The 21,739-nt window shown below is 39.2% G+C and overlaps 1 protein-coding gene across 8 annotated transcripts in view; it reads left to right on the forward strand.

The window, feature by feature from the left end:
* LOC110083928 (microtubule cross-linking factor 3) overlaps window positions 1-21,739 on the forward strand; it is a 54,188-nt gene that overhangs the window by 18,438 nt on the left and 14,011 nt on the right. For 2 of the 8 annotated variants that reach the window (XM_078383080.1, XM_078383081.1), the window contains exons 6-8: window positions 2,669-3,018; window positions 15,957-16,236; window positions 16,908-19,093. In XM_078383080.1, the coding sequence (XP_078239206.1) occupies window positions 2,669-2,779 (111 nt within the window). In that variant the 3' untranslated portion in view covers window positions 2,780-3,018; window positions 15,957-16,236; window positions 16,908-19,093. Of the gene's footprint in view, window positions 1-2,668; window positions 3,019-7,309; window positions 10,096-15,956; window positions 16,237-16,907; window positions 19,094-21,739 lie in introns of those variants that run through there. The other 6 variants (XM_078383083.1, XM_078383084.1, XM_078383082.1 and 3 more) reach the window with 5 other exon arrangements.

Here is a 21,739-nt window from a genome sequence, read left to right on the forward strand (position 1 = left end):
TATCCTAACCAGGTTTCCAGAAGCAAAATGTTACAAAATGTTTAGAGAAAAGCAGCCATTATAAATACAATAGACTGAAATAAAACCACTTTCATAATATTTACCACAGAAATAGGCAGGTGAACAATGGTTAAAAACTTGTTAAGAATTTTTTTTCTGGATAATGTTTTCCATAGGAGTAGTAACTTTGAGTACTAGTGCTGAGTAAAAAAGTGAGAATTCAGCCAGTGGTCTGTTCTAGGGGGAATGAATCCCTTGGCAGAGAAACTACTTCTTCTTCTTTGATTCTTGTCATACAGTGGTACCTTGGTTTACGAATGCTTCGGTTAATGTAATTTTCGGTTTATGAATGAAAATCCATTGAAAATAATGCCTTGGTTTGCGATTTCCCCCCGCAATATGAAGCAAGTTTGCATTGAGCCTGGGAGATTTATAGTGCCACCCCCATGCATGCATTCCTATGAGAAACCATGTTTCAGTTTGCAAATTTTTCACATTACAAAACGTCCCGGAGAACGCATTAAATTCGTAAACCAAGGTACGCCTTTACTTTGGATATATTTCTTGTTAAAACAGTCTGCCTGCCAACTGAAGGTTGAGGAAGCCTTGAACAGTAAACTAGAGAAAAGTCACATGGTAGATATGATTACACACAGAGAAATATCTGAAGCATAATCTTATACTTTATCCATGCATTTATTTAAAATATATATGCCCTGCTTTATCTCTTAGGCATTCAAGATGTTTAATTTTTTCAAGAAAAATTACGAACATTAAACAACCTTTCAATTCACAAAATAAACACTAAATATAACAGGAAAAACCACAGCAGAACACAACAGTGCAATAATAAGAAACAAACAAACAAACAAACAAACAAAGAAACAAAAATAAATAAACAAACAAACAAACAAACAAACAAACAAACAAATAAATAAATAAATAAATAAATAAATAAATAAATAAATAAATAAATAAATAAATAAATAAATAAATAAAATTTAACATAAATATGTGACCACCCAAAATGTTTGGATAATACTAACATCAGATAACATAAAGTGATCTAATTACATAAAACTGTCTGGAATGAGGGGATGTGAAAGACACCGGCCTGCTAGCCAGTGCTTTTCTGGATGGTTCTAAAACTATCCTTCCCATTCTTTCAGAACGTGATTTTATGAATTTAGAACTGAAACTGTTTCGAGTCTGAAGCTGTAGCTGGTGGGACCTCATTGCTAATTATATGGATAACCCATCCTTTTATATGGTGCCTTGGTGTCATTCAATGACTATGCTGGCCAGAATGGTGGACCTTGTAATCCATTTAATCTGGGGGGCACAATATTGGGGAAAGCTGGGATAGCTTTCTTTGAGATAAATCTTCTCCCTTTTTAATGTAAGAACATGGAATGATTCCTTCAGTTTGAATGGCAGGCTGCCCAGGACAATCTAAAAGCAAGAATGGAGAACCTTTGTTCTCTGTTGTTCTTTTCAGATTGTTCTTTGTGCTGTAGATACTGTCAAAGAACCCATGCCATGGGCCATGCTGACTAGGGCATGAGGCAGATTTAGTTTAATCTGAAAGGATGAAAGGTCCTCCAACCTTGTTTAAAAGAAGGGCTTGTTGACAGCAAAGTAACTTGTTTTATTTTCTGGCAGGTGTGGCTAACCCTTACATGGCTGTCCTTGAATGGGTTAGACATGCAGCTCTCTAAAGGTGCTCGGGTTTCCTGGCATGTTGGCGTAGTATTAAATCTTAATGATCCATTGCTGCAGTTTTTATTTTGATTATGCCAAAGCAACATGCATTGTTTTGACAGGAAATTGAAGTTTTAATTATAGCAGCTTCATGTAGATCCCAGCATCACGTTGTGGTGGGGCAACGGAGCTGAAATGTGTATATAAAATAACTAGCTTGTATGTTTCTTTCAAAAATGGTATACCCATTGTGGGAATAGTCCATAAGGAACATAGGCAGTCTGCAGTTTGGAGGCTGGAGGGGTGGGCCTATTCTGAAATGCCAAAATTAATTTTCCTCTTACTTAGCCCACAGGCCATCTTTGGTAGAAAATATATATTTATCATAAACACCTCAAGTCACATGTTCTGTTACATACATTATGGTGATAAGTTGTATCGTCAATCCCAAATCATCAGGTTCCAGCTGGCAATTTTATTTATTTATTTATTTGTTCCACTTTTATACAGCCCCATTTATTCTGCAGATATTAACCAGCCAAGGTTTATTCATGTTTACTGAAAGGGCATATTTATTTCCTTTGTATATCAAATCAATGATACTCTGAACATAAAGCTGTTTTGAAACTGCAAATTAAGTGGGTGAAAACAAAGGTTGAAATTATGCTGTATGAACTGGCAAAACAAAAAAAACATGACAGTATTTTCTAATTAAAATGTTACAATAGTTTTAGACCTGAGGAAATATAGCTAGCTTCAGAGTGAACTTGTATGTTTCCACTAATGAATTTTGTTTCTAAGACAAAGCCACCAGCATCATTATTTATTCTCTTTTCAGAACCTCATGGCTAAAACTAATCAGAATTTTCAAGCCAGGGCTCGATATGCATCCTCCCCTACTCTTAAAATGCTAATTTTGCTGTTCTATTAATACAGCATTATCTTGTCTTTGTATTTACTTTCCCAGATGTTCCAGCCTATCATTTTACTTATTCTCATCCTTGTATTGTTTTCATCCCTTTCTTACGCTACAATATTTAAACTTGTCTTCCTTTTCACATTGTTCTTTGTGCTGTAGACATTTTTCATCATTTTGCCATTCATTGTAGTATTATTTTCAGTTTGTTTTATTTTATCCATCCTCCCAAGATAAGATGTGCAAGCGCTGTAGTTTCTGTAGTAATCCTGCTATAAAAACACTGAAGACTGATCACTTGAAGGAAAGGAAGTCAGTCCTTGAGAGATCAGAATGCAGATCGTACAGGAAGCAAAAACCAAAAATCTCTGAATCGGAATTGTGTGCACCAAAAATAATAGGTAAGGACATCAACAGCAGATTTTTATCCTTTCCACATTAACTTTTTAGTTATTTCAATATGAAAATAAGGCTCATACATTCTGCTAAGGCAGCTATTTACAGACTGTGAAGCAAGATTTGGAATAATATAAATGTTGTGCATTCACCCTCCTGAATCCTTAGTGAGGAGCTGTCTAAAATACTGCGGTTTGTATTGTACAAATATATACGCTACCAGTTTATCTATCAACTACTCTATTTATAAGAGATTAATAGAGTTGTTCAGGTCTCAGGCTATGAATTTCAAGAAAGATTTCCAGATCAGAGTTGCTTGGTTTATGCTGTTAACTATTATGTGTCCTCTGAGCGCAAGGTTAGCCCTTTGGCATATTGAATGGTCCAATAGCTTGATATCTAATGGATGTTTACCATAGCTCAGATGATATTAAATTATAAAATGTCAGGAGAACTGGTGTGAATAATGATGTATGTTTGGCCTTTAGCTACCAAAGCTGCGAGAAGACAAAGAAAAAATGCAAGATTTCACCTGTAGTCACAGTCCATTGTTTATCAGATATTGGTCTGTGTTCCTATATCTTACTCCTGCCTCTAGCCACTCTTTACTCTGTCTCCAAATTTTGCTGCAACCCTCAGTATGTTGGATTCAAGGGAAAACAAAATGAATCAAGGGAAAATGAAATGAATAAGTAGTACCTATCACCTTTTCAGAAGGAGCTTTTCTTATGTATTCGCCCTGCCTCTTGAGATGACCTTTAGTTTACAAATGGTCCATGTCTTCCCACTTCTTCTGTTTTTATTCTTACAAAAATAATGTTGAGGAAGGAAGGATCTGCACCAAAATGTGTCCCAAAAAACAGAATGCAGCTCATCGGTCATATCTTGTCACTTGTTGAGTGCTTGATGGCATCACCTAATGCTCAAGATCCAGGAGGGTAGCTGAAACAAGAGGCTTATTGAATCTGCTTTCATGCCACAATATATGTGAACATGTGTTCACCTTGGTGGGTCACAAGTTATGAATTTAAGAATCATGGAATGATTGGGGCCTATAAGGCTATTCAGTCCAACCCTCTGTTCAGTGCAGGCATCCTAATCAAAGCGATTCTGATAGATGGTCCAATTTTCTCTTGAATGACTCTAGTGTTGGAGCATTTTATTTATTTATTTATTTGTTCCACTTTTATACAGCCCCATTTATTCTACAAGTATTAACCAGCCAAGGTTTATTCATGTTTACTTTCAAGGTAATTGGTTCCATCGTACTGCTCTACCAGTGAAGAAGATTTTTCCTGATATTCAGCCTAAATCTGGCTTCCTGTATCTTGAGAGCATTATTACATGTCCTGCACTCTGGGATCATCAAGAATAGATCCCGCCTCTCCTCTATATGATGACTTTTCTAGTATTTGAAAAATCCTATCATACGTCTCCTCAGTTTTCTTTTCTCAAGGCTAAACATGCTGAATTCTTTCAGTCTTTCCTCATAGGGCTTGGTTTCCAGTTCACTGATCATCCTTGTTGCCCTCCTCTGAACTTGTTTCAGTTTGTTGGGCAACCTTCTTAAAGTGTACTTTAAAGTTAATATATTGTACTTTAAAGTGTTCAGAACTGGACACAGTACTCTAGATGAGGGCTAACCAGTGCTGAATAGAGGGGGGCATGTACCTCATGGGGAGACTACAGTGGTGCCTCGCATAGCGAGGTTAATCCATTCCGGATTAACCCTCGCTATGTGAAAACATCGCTGTATGGAATGGGGAAAGCCATTGGAATGCATTAAACTTAGTTTAATGCGTTCCAATAGGCTCCAAAACTCACCGTTCAGCGAAGTTTTCCCATAGCTGGCAGCCATTTTCGCGCCCTCGGTAAGCAAGGGGGGGCGCGAAAATGCTGCGTGCGGCCATTTCGGGGCTTCCGGCGGCCATTTTGTAGCCGCCGAACAGCTGATTGTCGGGCGTCGCAAAGCGAAGATCGGTAAGCGAAACGCTTACCGATCTTCGCTATGCGAGTTTCGCCCATAGGGGCCATCAGTATGCGATCGCATTTGCGATCGCAAAACCCTAATCACTATGCGATTTCGTTGTTATAAGGTGCACTCGTTAAGCGAGGCACCACTGTATACTTCTGTTAATGCATCCTAAAACGGCATTTATCTTTTTTTTGCAGTCACATGGTAATGTTGGCTCATATTCAGCTTGTGATCTACAACAATTCTAAGATCCTTCTGACTTGTAATATTACTAAGCCAAGTATAATCCACCATCTTGTAACTGTGCAGTTCCCACCCACCCAGCTGTAGAACTTTGCACTTACCTCTGTTAAATTTCATTCTGTTGTTTTCAGCCCAATACTCAAGCTTTTCAAGAACGTTTTGAATTTTATTTTTGGCTTCCAAGATAATAATATAATTTATTGTCATTGTAAGTATATACACAGTATACCATACAACGAAATTCACAAGATATTAGCTGTACCATCCAATTTTATGATATTTGCAAATTTGATAAGTATCCTTGTACTCCCTCATCCAAGTAATTAATAAATATGTTGAAGGGCACCAGGCCCAGAACTGAGCATTGTAGCACCCCTCTAGTTACCACTTCCCAGTCTCTGAGTATGATTCTGTAACCAACTGTGTATCCACTTGATAGTTGTTCTATCCAACCCACACCTCGTTAGCTTGCTAATCAGAATGTTATGGAATATTCTGGCCTGGTCTTCCTTCTACTTCATATATGTGTCCTTTCCCCCCCCCAGATCCTCTCTGAGCTTTTTGTGAAGCCACATTGTTTTTTCCCCTGTCTTCCACCTTTTTTTCTTGTTGGAATTGTTTGTAGTTGTGCCTTTAGAATTTCTTTTTTTAGAAACACCTGCCCATCTTAGACTCCTTTTCCAATTAGGATTTCTTGCTATGGGACCTTACCTATCGTTGTTCTGAGTTTATTAAAATTGGCTTTCCTAGAATCCAGCATATATAGAAGACTGTACTCTGTTTTTGTTTCTTTTAAAATAGAAGAATTCAGGTAGGACATGGTCACTTTCCCCCAGAGTTCCTCTTTCTGCCACTTCTTCCACCAAGCCATCGCCATTGGCTAGGATCAAGGATAACCACTCCTCTAATTTCTTCCTCCACTTTTTGCAGGGAAAAGTTATCAACCATACAAGCCAGGAATTTCTTGGAAGGTCCATATTTGGCAGAATTTGCCTCCCAACAGATATCAGGATGATTGATTGATTGATTTCGTCCTATATCTTCCTTTGTAAGATCCAAGGTAACTTATAGTATAGATTTAAAAATATATTCTGCTAAAAAAAACCCCACCATGACTAAAATCCAGTAGTTAATAGCAGCTAGAGTAGTCCCATGGTATCCGTGGGGATTCGATTACTGAATTCCATTGATCCAATGGATTTACTGATGGATTTCAGCCAATAAATTACAGTGTTAAAACCCTGTTAAATAAATCATCAAACTAAAATAAGACATTAAAAAACAATAATAAGAGCAGCAGCTGTTGCCACGACAGTAAAACAGCTGTCGAAAGATCCTGATCAGTAGCTAAAGGCTTGTTGAAATAAAAGAAGAGCAAGAAGAACATCAGCCTCATCTTTCTTGAACAGAGTTTCATAGCCTGAGAGCAGCCACTGAAAAGGTGTCCTCTTTGTGCAACTTTTCAACACCAGTAACACTAATGCTGACTACTACTCTACCGGGGGTGGGGGGAGATAATTTTGTTCCTTCTTTCCTCTTTCTTGTTGAAGCGGGATCAGCCGTTGATCCCTGAGGAGCTGGAGGATGCCTTGGAGGTTTTACATTTTGAAAGGCTTCCTGGCAGTAGGTGGTCTACTTCACTGGCTTTTTCTAGTCAAGGTGTGTAATGCTACAGCAATTTATTCTGATCTGGAAATTAACTTTTTGAAGTCCAGTCATACCCAGAATTGCTCTGACTTGATTACTGAGTAACAGAGCCCTTAATTTCATTCTCTCTTTCTTTTTAGAGTCAGCAACATTACATGGCAATGCCCCCTGTCTGTGTTTTTGCAGATTTGAATTGTGTCAGTTTAAAAAAAAAAAAGAAATCCCTTCTGGCAAAAACTTGTCAGATAAATTCTTAGCATTAGATTGATTTTTCCTGGCTGTATTTTTCATTATTCCCTTGAGGAAAAAGCAAATTTAAGAGCCACTGACTCGAACTCATGAAATTCAGTGTTGTTGATAGAACTGTGCTGGCAATAAAAACGTTAATCATATATGTTTCTCTCTCTCTCTTATCAATATTGCCATTCTAGAATCATGGATTCTGCACCCACACCTCTGAAATGTCATACTCTTTCAAGTACTAGAATTTTATAATGGTATAATGTCATAAATCAAAGGTATCATTGTGTGGACCTTCATGAGTGGTTTTCGGATGAAATAACCTGCACATTTGCACCAGACCATGTGCTGCTCAAAGGCCCTGGGCTGATGTCAGTCCTGCCTTGTATTTGGTAGAGCACAAATTCGAATCTGAAAACTTCTGCTTTAATTCCGCCTTAGAAACTAAGGGCCAAATTTGATGTGAAAGGGCTAGCCTAGTTTTTGTTTCTTTGTTTGTTCAGGTGTCTGCTTAAATTACTTGCAAAGCAGTGAAAGCTATGGTGAGATAATAGACAATATAACTTTTCCAAAGAAAAGTATGTTAAGTGGAAGTAGCTCTTTGCCTGTCAGGCTTCCTTCCCACACTTTGGGCACTTTTCTCCCCAATGGGGCTCACCCATGCACACCTTTAGTTGTAAAGTTTATTTTGTAGGTGAGTGAGGCATGAGTTGCAAACACAACTGCTACCATTACATCTAGCTTGAGTCTGAGTAGATCTGGCATCTACTTGTATCTGAGTGACAGAAATTCTTGTCAGAAATAATCAAAATATTATTTTAGAGAAACTACCTGTAATCTTGTTGTACTCTGTCTGGTCATATAACTGCACCTGAGCCTGTATTGTATTATATTTCTTTCCTGATATTTGCATGCCTCTGTATAATTTGTAACTCCTCATTCCTGCTGCCCAGCTAAGTGTGGTACTGTGCTTCTGGTCGCCTTATGGTACACAGTGGGATTAGAGAGATGAGGGGCTATTGTCAATCAGAGGTAGTCCAGTAGGGCCACATTGATAGGTTGCACAAAGAATGGTTTTGGGAGGAAATTAGATTCTCCATAATGCCTGTATTCCTCCAGGAGGATGCTATAATACACTACTTTCCTTGTGTACCAACAGTATGACTTTCCTTCACTTTTCCACTTGCAGTTTAGAGGGTTGGTTTTAATCTATTAAGGCCTAAGCATCTTTAGTCCACCTTATTTGAAGAATTTACTTGTTCTATAGCATCTAGCTTGAGAACTGAGGTATTCCCTAGAGGCCTTTCTCTTTGTCCTTCCAAGTATTCTTAAGGTGACAGTATATGTCTTCTGTGGTGGCCTCCCATCCCCACAACTCTCTCCCTAGGAGAGACAGATGGTTCTTTCTCTGTCTGTGTTTAGAAGGGCAGTTATAATTTTCATTTTTAATCTGTCCTTTGTGTCCGCTGAACTTTAACTATTATTGTTTGTAATCAGCTTTGATGGGCTGCCACCACATCCTCCGTAGCAGCCGTCAGAAGAGGGCTGCAGGTTGCAAAAGGTTCTAACATATAAAATGTACTAAGTTTTAAGATGCTATGGGACTCCTTGTTGGTTATTTTGGAACAGACCAACATGGCTGCCACATGGAAATTGTTTGTTATATTGTTTTGTGAATTTTAATGTAAATGACTCTAACTGGTTTTAAACACATAGATAAATAAATGGGTAGAAACTGTGTTAATTCATTAGGCCATTCAGATCAAATCAAAACAAACCTTGTCACCAAATGTTTTGTGAAAACTCATAGTCTGTGGCTGATTACCTAGACAATTTATTTATTTTTATGTATTTAAAATAGTCTTATCTGTCTTTTTTCTAAGAAAGGACCCACGATGGGCTTACATTATTAAAACAAAATATTAAAGATAAAATGGTGAATTATTCAACTATTAAATGAATTAATAACATTATATTAAGAATGTTAGGTAAAGTGTTATTAGAACGGTTGGGAAGCAACAAAATGCAAACCATCTCATTTTAAAACCTCTCTTAGACAGTCTGTCACTAAGGAAAAGTTTGCCTGAAGAGAAATATCTTTGCCTGGTTGTGGAAGGACAGCAACGATGGGGTCCACCTGGCCTCCCATGAGAGGGACTTCCAGAGTCTGGGAGCAGCAACAAAGCAGACCCTCTCCTCTGTCCCCACCAAGTGCAGCAATGAGGATGGTGGGACAGAGAGAAAGACCTCCCCTGATTATCTTAACTCCCATACAGGTGTATAGAGGGAGATACAGTCTTTGAGATAGCTTTGACCAAAGGCATTTATAGGTTAAAACCAGCACCTTGAGTTGCACTTGGAAATGTATTGACCGCCAATGGAGCTGCTGTAATATGGGGGTTATATGATTGTTGGAACCAGTCCCAGTTACCAATCTGTCCTGCTGAAGTTTCCAAAGCAGTTCCAAAGGAAGCCCCATATAGAGTGTGTTATAGTAATCCAGGTGAGAAATGTGTACATCTCTAGTTTCTAGGATCACAGAAGTTGCCGAAGCCAAGACTGAGCCGCTCTTAACTCATAGAACACACTTCTTTGTTGCAAGTTGTACAGCCAGTTTGGCAGTGGCAGGCAGATGGGGGAAGATTTACATGGATTAGCTCAGTATGCCTCATCTTTGAGATAGGGAAGATTAGTGCAGCCAAAATGTATGAGCTTGCTGTCTCCACAAATAAGGTTGCTTGCAAGGTTGAAAAATACCATAATAAGACAGAGCTGTGGGAACCATGTCTCCAGGAGAGCAAATATTTTCATAGCCAGTCACTCTGATCTTTAATTTCATAGGAAGGATCATTTCCTATTGGTGTGGAGAATTATTTCTGTTTCCTTTCCCGGGAATTACAACTGCTGAAGAAGGAGCCACCAAACTGTTAACAAAGATTCACTTCACCAATAAATAAAAATAGCCATTTGTCATGTACATGTTTGCAAGGTATTGTTTCAGAGATGTTGTCTCAGGAACATCTGAATCATATTGAAAGTCTGGGGGTGGGTTGCGGGTCATGTTGTATTCCTAGTGGCTGGTGGCTGAAACAGTTCATAAAAGTAAGCCCTAAGAAACTTGTGTCACTACATTCATCCTGCATGCCGAGTCAGCCAGACAGTTATTTATGAAGGGAAAGCACACCCTACAATGTCTGAAATGGGGAAAAAGAAATGGATATTATTTCACCTACCCTCTTCTTATGGGCATGGGAGTAGTGAGGGAGAGGACAGACATAATAGACCCAGACTATGCTCCAGTGGAGCCTAAAAGGAGTCAGCAGAAGAAGCACCGCCAGTAGCTTGTTCATTTATAGTAACGGCTTTTGGCTGTGCTATTGATACTATATTGATTGAATGAATGAATAACATGATCACAGTACAAAACCATAGGAATACATCTAGCACAGTTACAGGACAATACTGTATTAATTTGATACTGATTGATTTTGACTGTTGGCTATCTCACCTTGGCACAGCCTACTTCCTTGAGCCTAGATCTGAAGGCTTGCCATGTGCCCTAAATTTTTGTGGCAGCCACCCAGGATAGCATCTGGCATAGTTTCTGAAGCATCCATTCTCAACCTTTTTTTGGCCACAGCCATAAACGCAATAGGAAATATAAACCAAATCAGATTGTATAAGTCACTTAATGAACCTTATAAGGTGGTATGTGAATGATTGTTTCCAGTCTATAATCCCCTTCAGATGTCCCAGGGTCCCTCCAGGGGTCATATGGCCCCTGTTGAGAATGGCTGCTCTGGAGCACCAATAGCCAACTTCTGGATCAGGGGTCTCCAAACTATGGCCCACAGGCCACGTCCTGCCCGCCTTACCTTTTTATCCAGCCCGACAGGCTTAGGTGCGTTCCCTTCCTGCTGGCCCAGAAGGGGAAACTGCTGAATGGTGGGGGGGCGGGGTTTCACTCTGCGACCAGTGCATGTGTGTGTGTGCGGAGTTTAACTGTGTCTGTGGGGGCAGCACTGGGTTTCACTCTGCACCTGCATGTGCATGCATGTGTGGGGTGAGGGTGGGGATTTAACTGTGCACCTGTGCGTGTGCGTATCTTCAGCCCTCAAAAGTGTCTACAATATATGATGGGGCCCTCTTGCTATAAAGTTTGGAGACTGCTGCTCTAGATAGAACTGTGCCATACATATGGTGAGGTTGGTGAAATCACTGTATGAAAATCAGGAAACCGTTGCATGAACTCAATGTGGAGACAGTGACTGGTTTAAGATTGGGATAGGTGTGTGGCAAGGTTGCATCCTGTCATCTTTGTTATTCAACTTGTATGCTGAAGTGATAATCAGAAAGCTAGGGTTAGAGAATCAAACATTGGGGTAACAATTGGTGGAAGAAACATCAATAACCTTTGATATGAGGATGACACAACCCTCCTCTCAGAAACCCAGGAAGGTCTAATGTACCTGATCATGAAACTCAAAGAAAAAAGTCAGAGATTTGGCTTTTTTTTTAATATTAAAAAAACCAAACTCATGACAACTGCAAAGAATCGAAACAGAAAAATAGCAAATGGTGGAGAGGTTGAATGTGTGGAAGAATTCATATTTTTACGTTCACTGGACATTCAAAATAGTGATTGCAGCCAAGAAATTAAACATTGAATCATGCTAGTTCACATAGCAATGATAAGTAGGAATCAAATATGGAAAAGTAAAGATGTCAGCTTGATGACCAAGTGCAGATTAATTCACACCATCATGTTCCCCATAACTACATATGGCTGTGAAAGTTGGACAATGAAGAAGATGAAAAGAAGGAAAATTGATTCTTTTGAACTATGGTGTTGAAGAAAGCTCTTGCGCATTCCATGGACTGCAAGATAACAAATAAAGAAGTGTTGAAGTGCATAAAACTGGACTAGTCACTGGAAGGCAAAATAACAAAACTTAGTTATTTCGGCCATGTAATGTGATCAGCATCATGCTCGGAATGGTCAGTGGTAAAAGATGAGGACACCAAATAATGTGTAGGTTGAATGTAATCAAAGCAGATACTGACAAAAATATAACACAGCTGAAAGAAGCTATACAAGATCGGAAATCATGAGGAGAGCTGGCTTGTGAAACTGCCAAGGATCAGATACGACTGAATGGATAATTCAATCCAAGATGAAACTGGATTTCAACTCCCATCAGTTCACCATGGTTTTTCTGGCTAAGGCTGATGGGACTTTTCGTCGAACAACATCAGGGCCACAGGTTGACCACCCCTTCTCTGTTTGCTTTTACTTCCTCTTGGAAGTTTGGATTCTGTCCACCCCAAATAGCAAAACTGAGTAACTTAAGGATGAATTGTTTTTTGTTTTCACATTGGCATGTGTATTATAGCAAATAAAGCACAATGAAATTTGAAGGCTCTTTGTCAAGGACAGGAATATTTATTTCCTCTAAAAATATTTCTGCCTGGAGCTCCTGATTACAATGAAACAAAGATCTGGTGACATGTGCTGCCCACAATTGCGAATCAGAGCGGAAGAAGGCAGGTGTTGCTGTGAAGCAGAAATATGCCCAGACATAGGAAAAATAGAAATTTTGACAGAAACAGTGCCTGAATACACATTATAATAAAGCAAAGAAAGATGAACTGTAGATGAACTTCAGGAGTTGTTTACAGTGTGTGCAAAGCCTTAAGGACATCACACTCCTTTTTTTTTTCCCCAGCACTCAGTGCTGCAGCTGCCTCATGGAGAAAAAAAAATGCAGCATTTTGTACAGAGATTGGAAATGTTTAAAAGGAAATGATGTTGAGAAAACTAGAAGTAAGCATAAGTGGCAATGATAATTGTTCATGTCCAAGCAGGCACTAGTGGGGTATCCATCAAACAGTAGGAAAAAGTAGAATCTATAAGAAAATATGGCAGTATGACTGGTTTTGGTCAGAGTTTCAGTGACCCCATTCTGCAGACACACTTCTTAGTTTTCTTTCCATTCCAACACAAGTCAGCATCCTGTGTCTACTGAATATTGAATAGCTCTCACAGAATGGTTTTTGGGGGGCCTTTCCGTCCCCCCAACCCCAACCACTTCTCCTGGCCTTTCTGTCCCCACCCCCACCCCTGGGAAGCAAAAAAAGTTAGTCCTCTTGTAGCCCTTGATTCTCTGGCTGATAGATCGGGCCCGAATTCACTGGGCTTCCACTGTCTGGTTTCAGTTCCCCCAATACCTCCGATACCTTCCTCTTGTGTGTGGCAGAGGCATTTTTGTTACACAAGGACTGGCACTTGGAGAACTAACATCCCTGTGTGTATACGAGATCCTCTCAGCAAAATATTGCAAATTTATATCAGGATTGCATACATTACCTGAGCCTGTGAAGATTGTGTAGGAGTTAACATCAAAGGCCAGAATCCTGTTGAACACCAGCAGAGCATGTCGTACTGCTGGTGTAGTTCTCAGCCTCTCTTGTGAGAGTGAAAATCATAAAGAGCAGCTCTTTATAAATCAGCAGGCCTTCTGCTTGCAGAAGGAGATACTGGATGTCTTATTACCCAAGTGCCGAAAATCTAAAACTGCTCACATGAGCCTAGACAAAAAAAGAATTTATTCATGGGCTATTTTATGTTATTTAGTTTTTGCACATTTAACTATACAGTGAATTTGAATACAAATCAGTGGAATATGAGGATTCTGCATGCAGTAGTCTGCTTTCGCTTGGGAGGTTGTCCAAGTGGTAAAGCGACCTGATTGACTTTTCCTGCTGCTTTGGCTGAGAAGTATGGGGATTTTTTTTCCTGTGGAGACTCTAAACCAGCCTTGGACCTGCCTTTAATTTTCCTACAATATTGTCTTATTGTTACCTCTGAACCCTCCCGATTACCTGTGCAAGAGATACATTTCAGAAATGAAGTACATAAAGTGGTTGAAGGAAATTGTACTTAGGAGCTCCAAGGCACTGGTTCTTAACCTTGGGTTACTCAGGAGTTTTGGACTGCAACTCCCAGAAGCCTTCACCACCAACTGTGCTGGCTGGGGTTTCTGGGAGCTGCAGTTCAAAAACATCCAAGTAACGAAGGTTAAGAACCATGCTCCAAGGGATCCCACCCCTAGTTGATCACAAGACGGGCTGCACTGTTGAACAGTCCATAAGGGCACCCAGTGCCTTTGGTGTATTGCACATAAGGATGAATGAGATGTGTTACTTTTATTCCCGTCAGATTTATGCTTTTTTTCCAGAAGGAGTTTGATAATATTGGCCGAATATTCTTCTGTATAGAAAAAAATACTTTATTTGAATACAGTCAACCCTTGACTTACAAACGCCCCTACATATGAACTTTTCAATTTACGAACGGCTCCGTTCGCAAAATTGGCATCGACTTGTGAACTGAGCCCCGACCTACGAACGAGTTTGAGGCTCCGTTTGCAAGTCAATGCCATTTTTTGTGAACGGTGCTATTCGTTGCCTTCGGACGTCAAAAAGGGCTTTCCCCCCTGACATGGGAGGAAGCCGTTTGAAGGTGCTGATCACGGCAGCAGGGACCCCCAGGGAGGTCTCCCACGGTGGCGGGCAAGCCCTGGGAGACCTCCTTGGGGGTCGCCGCCACCCCAATCCACACTTTGGAGGTCTCAAAGAGCTTTCCCCCCAACATCGGAGGAAGCCCTTTGAAAGCTCCGAAGGCAAAAAAGCAGGGAGAAAGGCTGGAAGTTCGAATTTCCCATCCTTTCTCCCTGCCTTTTTGCCTTCCGAGCTCTCAGAGGGCTTCCTCCGATTTTGGGGGGGGGGGGAAGCCCTTTGAGACGTCTGAAGGTAATTTTTTGAAATGCTGGGGTGGATTAATTTCGTTCCCATGCACTTCAATGGAAAATGGTACTTTGACTTATGAACTTTTCGATGTACGAACACCGTTCCAAAATGGATTAAGTTCATAAGTCGAGGTACCACTGTAGAGTTTAATTTTTATATATGGTTGGCTGACTATTATTTGAACATGTAAAAAGCTTGCTGCTGTGACTCGTGGTAGCAAATTGCCACTAACTAGCAAGGCACCAGTTGCATTACAACACACACACCTGATTGTACATCAGGCATGTGTCTACTGATGTGATCCAGTGCCTCGCTAGTGACAATTTTCTGTGGGGTGTTACATTATTTCATTTGCCTGTGTGTGAATTACCTCCAGGATTCTGACTCTCAAGCTGATTTACTGTTATTCGAAGGACTGTCCTAGTAGAAAAACTGGGGGTCTTCCTTTCTTTAAAGGAGCAGTATATTTAGAACTAGAAGATTGCTTTCTGCCTTACTGCTTTTATTACCATTTTAGATTGAGACTGAAATATTTCTGAAAGGATTCTTCTCCAATAAAAAGTAAATTTATCCTGTGTTTTTAATTTTAAACCTCTTTGGTACTTTCCTCTCTGTTGGAGACAATGAAAATGTTTTCAAAAAGAGGTGGGCTTAGATCTTGCATCCAGGGGTTATCTAGACATCTGTCCAGTTTCCCCCTGATTTGCACATCATCTGGTAATCATCCCGTAAGGAAAGGATGAATAAACTTTCCATAAACAGGGGCACTGAGCGAGTTGGTGACATAATACATTTGACTTTTAATTTTCTCCATATGGTGAGAGACTCAGAAATACTGTTGTTATCAAAATTGATTGCTTTGTGTTATGTATTCAAATTCTGGCGCAGCTGAGGGTAAATCAGATGAAAACTGTTCAATAGTTGCACTTTTCCACTGAAACGTAATACCTTTTGGGCTGATGTCACTGTCTCTTGTTTTCTTTAACTGGGAAGGATGTTTATTTCCCCCCCTGCTTGCTTGCTTCCCAGCTTTACTAGGAACGCACAAGAGTAATATGAATGTCAGAGAAGAGGCCTGTTGTAACAAGGCACACAGCAGTGTTTGTTGTCTACATTCCCGAACTCCAGAATGAACTGAATGGAGTTGTTGACTAGATAAAGACAGTTTGCTCACTCATGCAAAAAAGGAAAACAAGAAACAAGGAGAAATCATGTGTTTATTAAAAGGATGAACTTTGAGAATTTCAAGGAATCCAAGCATTGAGAAGGTTTGAAAGCAACAAGGAATTACGCACAGGATGCCAATGTTGTAAGTAAACTAGTAAAATTGTCATTGTTTTTAAATGAGGGTGAGAATAATTAAAGTTTTAACCTCCGACATGTTTTTATATTTGACAAAAATATTTTTATACATGGCTGACTTTCATGTGTTCAGCTTCTCTGGGTCTGCTGGAGATCAGCTACGAGGCAGCATAATTAGATTGGCATGCTTTGAACAAAACTAAGTAAGAAAGAATACCCACCAGCTGCAGAGATACCCAAGTGGATGTCACCTTGTCCTCTGCATGAACATTTTCCCTGCCCAAATACTGAAGATTTGGTAAACTATCATTCAAAGCTTCCTCAAACCTTAGTGTCTGCCTTTACTTGTTGAACATTCAGCCTTGCTGGCTAAGAGATGTTGGGAGTCACCATTCAAAAGGTAACTTTTCCATTTTTTGCCTATCCCACTTTGGCTGTGGACAGAGAGTGGGTCATGTGTCATATCTGTAACTTTAAAACCCCTCTGGCATTTCAGATCTTACTGACATGCCTCATATTATTTTCATATATGGAAAACTTATTTTACATTGCACCTTTCCATTCATGTGTTAAAAGGTAAATAATAATGCATTTTCTGGGCCCATTATTAGACTGAGGCAACCTGTTCTAAGATGGCCAGTGTACATTGTTGCTTTTACTTCTTAACTTGTCTTGTAGGTATCTGTGCCACAGTGAAATGAGGACGGTGAACCGGGTGCTTACCTTCCAGCTGGGCTGCCACATTGCTGTCATTGTTTGGAGAAGAACAGCATTGAATGAATTCTTTTATCTTCTATTGAGGGATCTCAATGGGACTAAATTCAAGAATAGATTCAGTGCTGTTAAAGCACTATACGTCCTATGGACTCTCTCTGCCAGGATTGTGGCCAGTTCTTGACAGTTGTGTGTTGGTCAATAACAACACCATACTGCTGGAGAAACAATTTTGATTTTTAGATTGTCCTTGCAGTCTTCAGTGTTTTTATCAGTTAGTTGAGGATGCCCCTCCCATCATATCCATATGACCTTTTATAGCTCATTAATTTTTTCTTTTGGTGACATACAGTATACTAATACTCATATCCCCACACAGTTTTTAAAAAAATAAGTTCATGTATAGTTCTGTATATTCTGATGTCTCCCACAAACAGCATGAAAAAATGCTGTGTGCATGATCTTGTGATTGTAGGTGCATGTGTTGGAATAGAAAGTATATCAGTCTGTATTTAGAAGAGAGGAAACTCAACACTAGTATTGACTCTGAAATTATTACATAAGCCTATAGGCATACATACATACATACATACATGCGTATATACACAGATGTTTCTGGCTTACTTTGAAGGCTGGAACACATATAGCTTAGGCTATAGTTCTATTTGGATTTTCTTTTACAGGTTGCACAAGTCTAGTATTTGATAAACAAAAATTGACTTAAGCATTTTTGTAATTATGATTAGGAGTGAATAGGCATTTACACAATATGTATCAGTATCAAAGAACTGATTCCTCATGCTTGCTTAATGCTCCCCTATTCCTTCTTTCTAATGTTAGGTCAAAATGAGCTGGGTATATTTTTCTGAATTGAATGATTTTCTATTTATAGCTGCATTCGTTTTTTCCAGTGCACAAACATTCTTAAAAGTTATCAGTTATCTTACAATCAACATCTATCAGATTAGGAGGGGAAACAAGCACTTTAATCATGTTAGGATATGAAATAAAGTCAACTAAATGACATAGAGGAAGATGAGAATCTAACAGGTAAATGCTGTTTTTTCATGACAACCTTGTGATTCTTGGAGGATTTCATTCTGTCATGGAGCGTTCTGCCCTTTCTTCTAAGTCATACACAGTTAATATTAAGGTTTGTCAGATATGGCTTAAACTAAACTGTGGATATGATTTAGGGTTTGTTTGTTTTTTTGTTCTGATTGTTTGCTTTTGGTTTTAACTCAAGCTGCAGTTTTTGTTTGAATCCAGTGAGTCAGTCTGTTACAGTAGACCTCCTTATCTATGGGATCCACTGATTTACTGATTATCTGCAGTTTTCAGTATCCATAGGGGGGACTTGGAACCTATCCCCAGTGGATATGGGGGTCCTACTGTATTTGGTTCTGAAGAGCAGATGAATAAGCAATGTTGAGTGTACAACTCTCTTAACTAGCTTCTGGACCTCCAATGGCCAAGGCCACTGCACACATTCTGCACCCATGGATCTCAGCTGTGACATGTATTTGCACTCTGACACAAGCCTGAGTTAGAGTAAATCAATGTTGCATCTAGAACTCAGAGAAAAGATGTGGTACCAGAAATAGCATTATAAGTATTTGCCACCATCTGTTTCTGAGCAGTTGGCTCTTAGTAGGTTGTGTGTGCAGGCTGGTTTATTTTCCTTCCAAACAGTCTGAATGAAATATAGATCATACCAAGCTGCCTTGTTAAGTGTCACAAACCATGCCTTCTTCCCTTTTCATGAACCTCATTCCTCTTAGACTTGCAGAGGAAAAGATGTGAACAGCAGTTCACTTACAAGGAACAGAGAGGTAATTCTCTTAAATCAATTTGTTTACATTTCATCTGCTATTTAGATTCAGAACAGCCTAGCATGTTTACAGGCCTTTCAGGCAGTTTTCAATGTGCTGCTAACGTACATATTTGCTTAATAGGCCTTTCCTTGTGGTTGCAAAGAGGGAATGAAGGAGATCAGGCTTTTGTTGTTTTGTATAATAGCTGTAATATTCTTGGAGAAATTGTTATGTGAATCAAGGCAGTGAACTGATTACTTTTTCATAGGAAGAAAATAGATCTGTGTATATGCTACACTAGATAAATTGCTAAATAAATCAAACTTCTGTACCACAGTAACCCATATTTTGTGTCAACAAAAACAACTACACTGTGAGTTGTATTATGCTAATGCTACTTAAGCAATTTCGCACATTTTGATTCTGCTTCTGCTGCTCATGACTAAGGCTGGCATCTGAAATTGCAAGATCTTTTACAGGATCATCCAGTTGGTTCTCTTGGTTTCCTTTGATAACCTTCTCATTTTTATTGTGCATTCTGAGAATTTTAGTGTTTGAAATACTTTCATGACATCCAAAAATAGAAAAGAAAAAGAAAGAAAAAGAAAAAAGGCGAACAGCACAACTCTGTACACATTTATTTAGAAGTGAGACATACTGAGTACAAAGGGGCTTACTCCCAGGTACGTAGCTCTGTTCTTACACACTTATGAGTAGAAATATTTAATGGATTATCTAAATGAGAATAATATTGCACTAGAGATGGGGGTATTCGTATATAAATATCCCTGCATAGCTGGACGTAACGAGGGTCTGGCCCCCTGGGGCCAGACTGTCTACTCAAGCATCCACTGCTCCTGCCAGCTCTGCTCTCCCTTCCAGTTGTCCAGAGCTCATGGTTGACTATCCACTCCTGGCATTAGGAGGGAAGATGAGTCTTCCTGCCAGGCAAACAAGTGGATAGCCGACTGTGAGCTCTGGAGCGATTGGAAGGGTGGAACCAGCAGCAGCAGCGGACGCATGATTGGACACATTGTTACATCCAGCTGTGCAGGGGTATTCGTACCCATCTCTATATTGCACTGTAATATCATTCCGTCTAGTATATGAGGGGCCATAGACCAGAGAGTGAATTCATGCTTTGTATGTAACACCTCAAAAGATACCAGGTAGTAATGCTTAAGTAATGCTTTAAAAAAAAACCCTAAAAGGATTGGTGATAAAATGTATAAAACATTAAACGTTTCCTTAAAATGCTTCCAAATTGTCCATTAAAATGAACTAGATTTTTTTATATTACTTGTTAATGTTATTTTTAAAATTACTCTAAGCACATTCCACTGCCTGCCCTCCAAGCTGGCCCATCAGGCTAGACAGTGGTGGTGTCTAATATGATGTAAGTTTTCTTCACATGTTCTTATCTTTTTAGTGAACTTTACATATTATATTAAGTTAAAAGTGCTTTAAAATAATTGTTGTGTGCAGTTCCATGGAACTGCTGTGGGTTCTTATTTCTATTTTTCCATTATATCCATGTTTGAAATAGTCTATTTGGCCACAATGTCAGAAGAGGGATAAGAGGAGCTATTTTATATGTTCTCTAGTACAGTTTTTCTTAAGGTTGAAAAAATGCACAAGTACTTGAAAAGGGCACAGAGACGGGTATTCTGAGTTTGAATGGAATACTTCTGTAATATTAAATGTATGCTTCTCATTAAAGTAATAAACAAAAGAATGGGGGGCATAGAGACACAAAATGAATTCCAAAATCTTTATCAGGGTGATCGATCTTTATTAAACAAGCTAAAATGGCACAAAAAACCTATAGAAGGGTTTGAGATCACTTTTGCTTCAAGAGTGTAATGATGCCTCACAAAAAATTAGTAGTCTCAAAAGTTTGTTGTGACTTTCTGCCTTCTAACAAAGACATCAGCCAGCGTGAATTTTGGAATTAACTTGCTTTGTGAACAGATCATGCCGAAACGCAAAATGCTAGTTCTTGAAGTACCTTGATATAATTCTTTTAAATGACTTTAGACTAATGTTCAGGTGCCACCTTTATTCTTGATAGAAGGGTGGTGTTAATACTAAAGTGGCACATGGAAATTTTATCACCAACCAAGTGAAGCACCACCAGGCAGGAAAAAAGGCAGGAAAAAAAAATCATCTTCTGAATTTTCTCCTGCTATATTTAAAAACACAGGAGCCCTGCTAAGAAAAACACTGGCAGTTTCAGGAAAGGTGATGTATTGTAGATGTTCAGATTTATTTAGTTAGCTGTATAGTTTTATTTGTTTGTTTGTTTGTTTGTTTGTTTGTTTTCCACATTTGGTATAAGTCAGTCATGTATTTAACCTACCAGTTCAGCTTGTCAACGCCTGTTTATTAATTGATTTAAACAAATTAACTTGACCTGCTTTTGGTCTGTTTCATTTTACCTAGCGAGCTATAGCAAATGAATAAAAATGGCAGGCGCCCACAAGTGTTTGTTAATCTAATTAAGAAATATATTAGCGAAGGCTTTCACGGCCGGGATCTAATGGTTGTTCTGACTGATGAGAGAAGGACAGAAAGGATTTTGATAACCCACACAAAGTGTTTAAATGTTGTTGCCATTACAGACATAGTGGTAAAGGAAAAACTTCAGTCCACCGTGAAAGGCAAAACTCTTTTATGCTGCAATAAATGTACTGTATGAAAATTTTCCACAGTGTGTAAAGGAAGATTATTCTCTAATGTTGTCCAGGGTGGTTTCCTATTTGTGTGTCTTACTGAAAAGTCCAAGGAAACAAAGGGCTCATCTACATGTGGCAGTTGGAGTGGGCTGGTGTTATTATGTGCCGTCAAGTAGCTCCAGACTCACAGTGACCCTATGTATGGGAAGTCTCCAAAATGTCCTGACCTCAATGGCCCTGCTCAACTCCTATAAACTCAAGCCTCTGACTTCCTTTAGGGCGTCAATTCATCTTGTATTTGGTCTTC

This window comes from Pogona vitticeps, chromosome 1, assembly GCF_051106095.1.
Source record: "Pogona vitticeps strain Pit_001003342236 chromosome 1, PviZW2.1, whole genome shotgun sequence".
NCBI classification, from domain to species: Eukaryota; Metazoa; Chordata; class Lepidosauria; order Squamata; family Agamidae; genus Pogona; species Pogona vitticeps.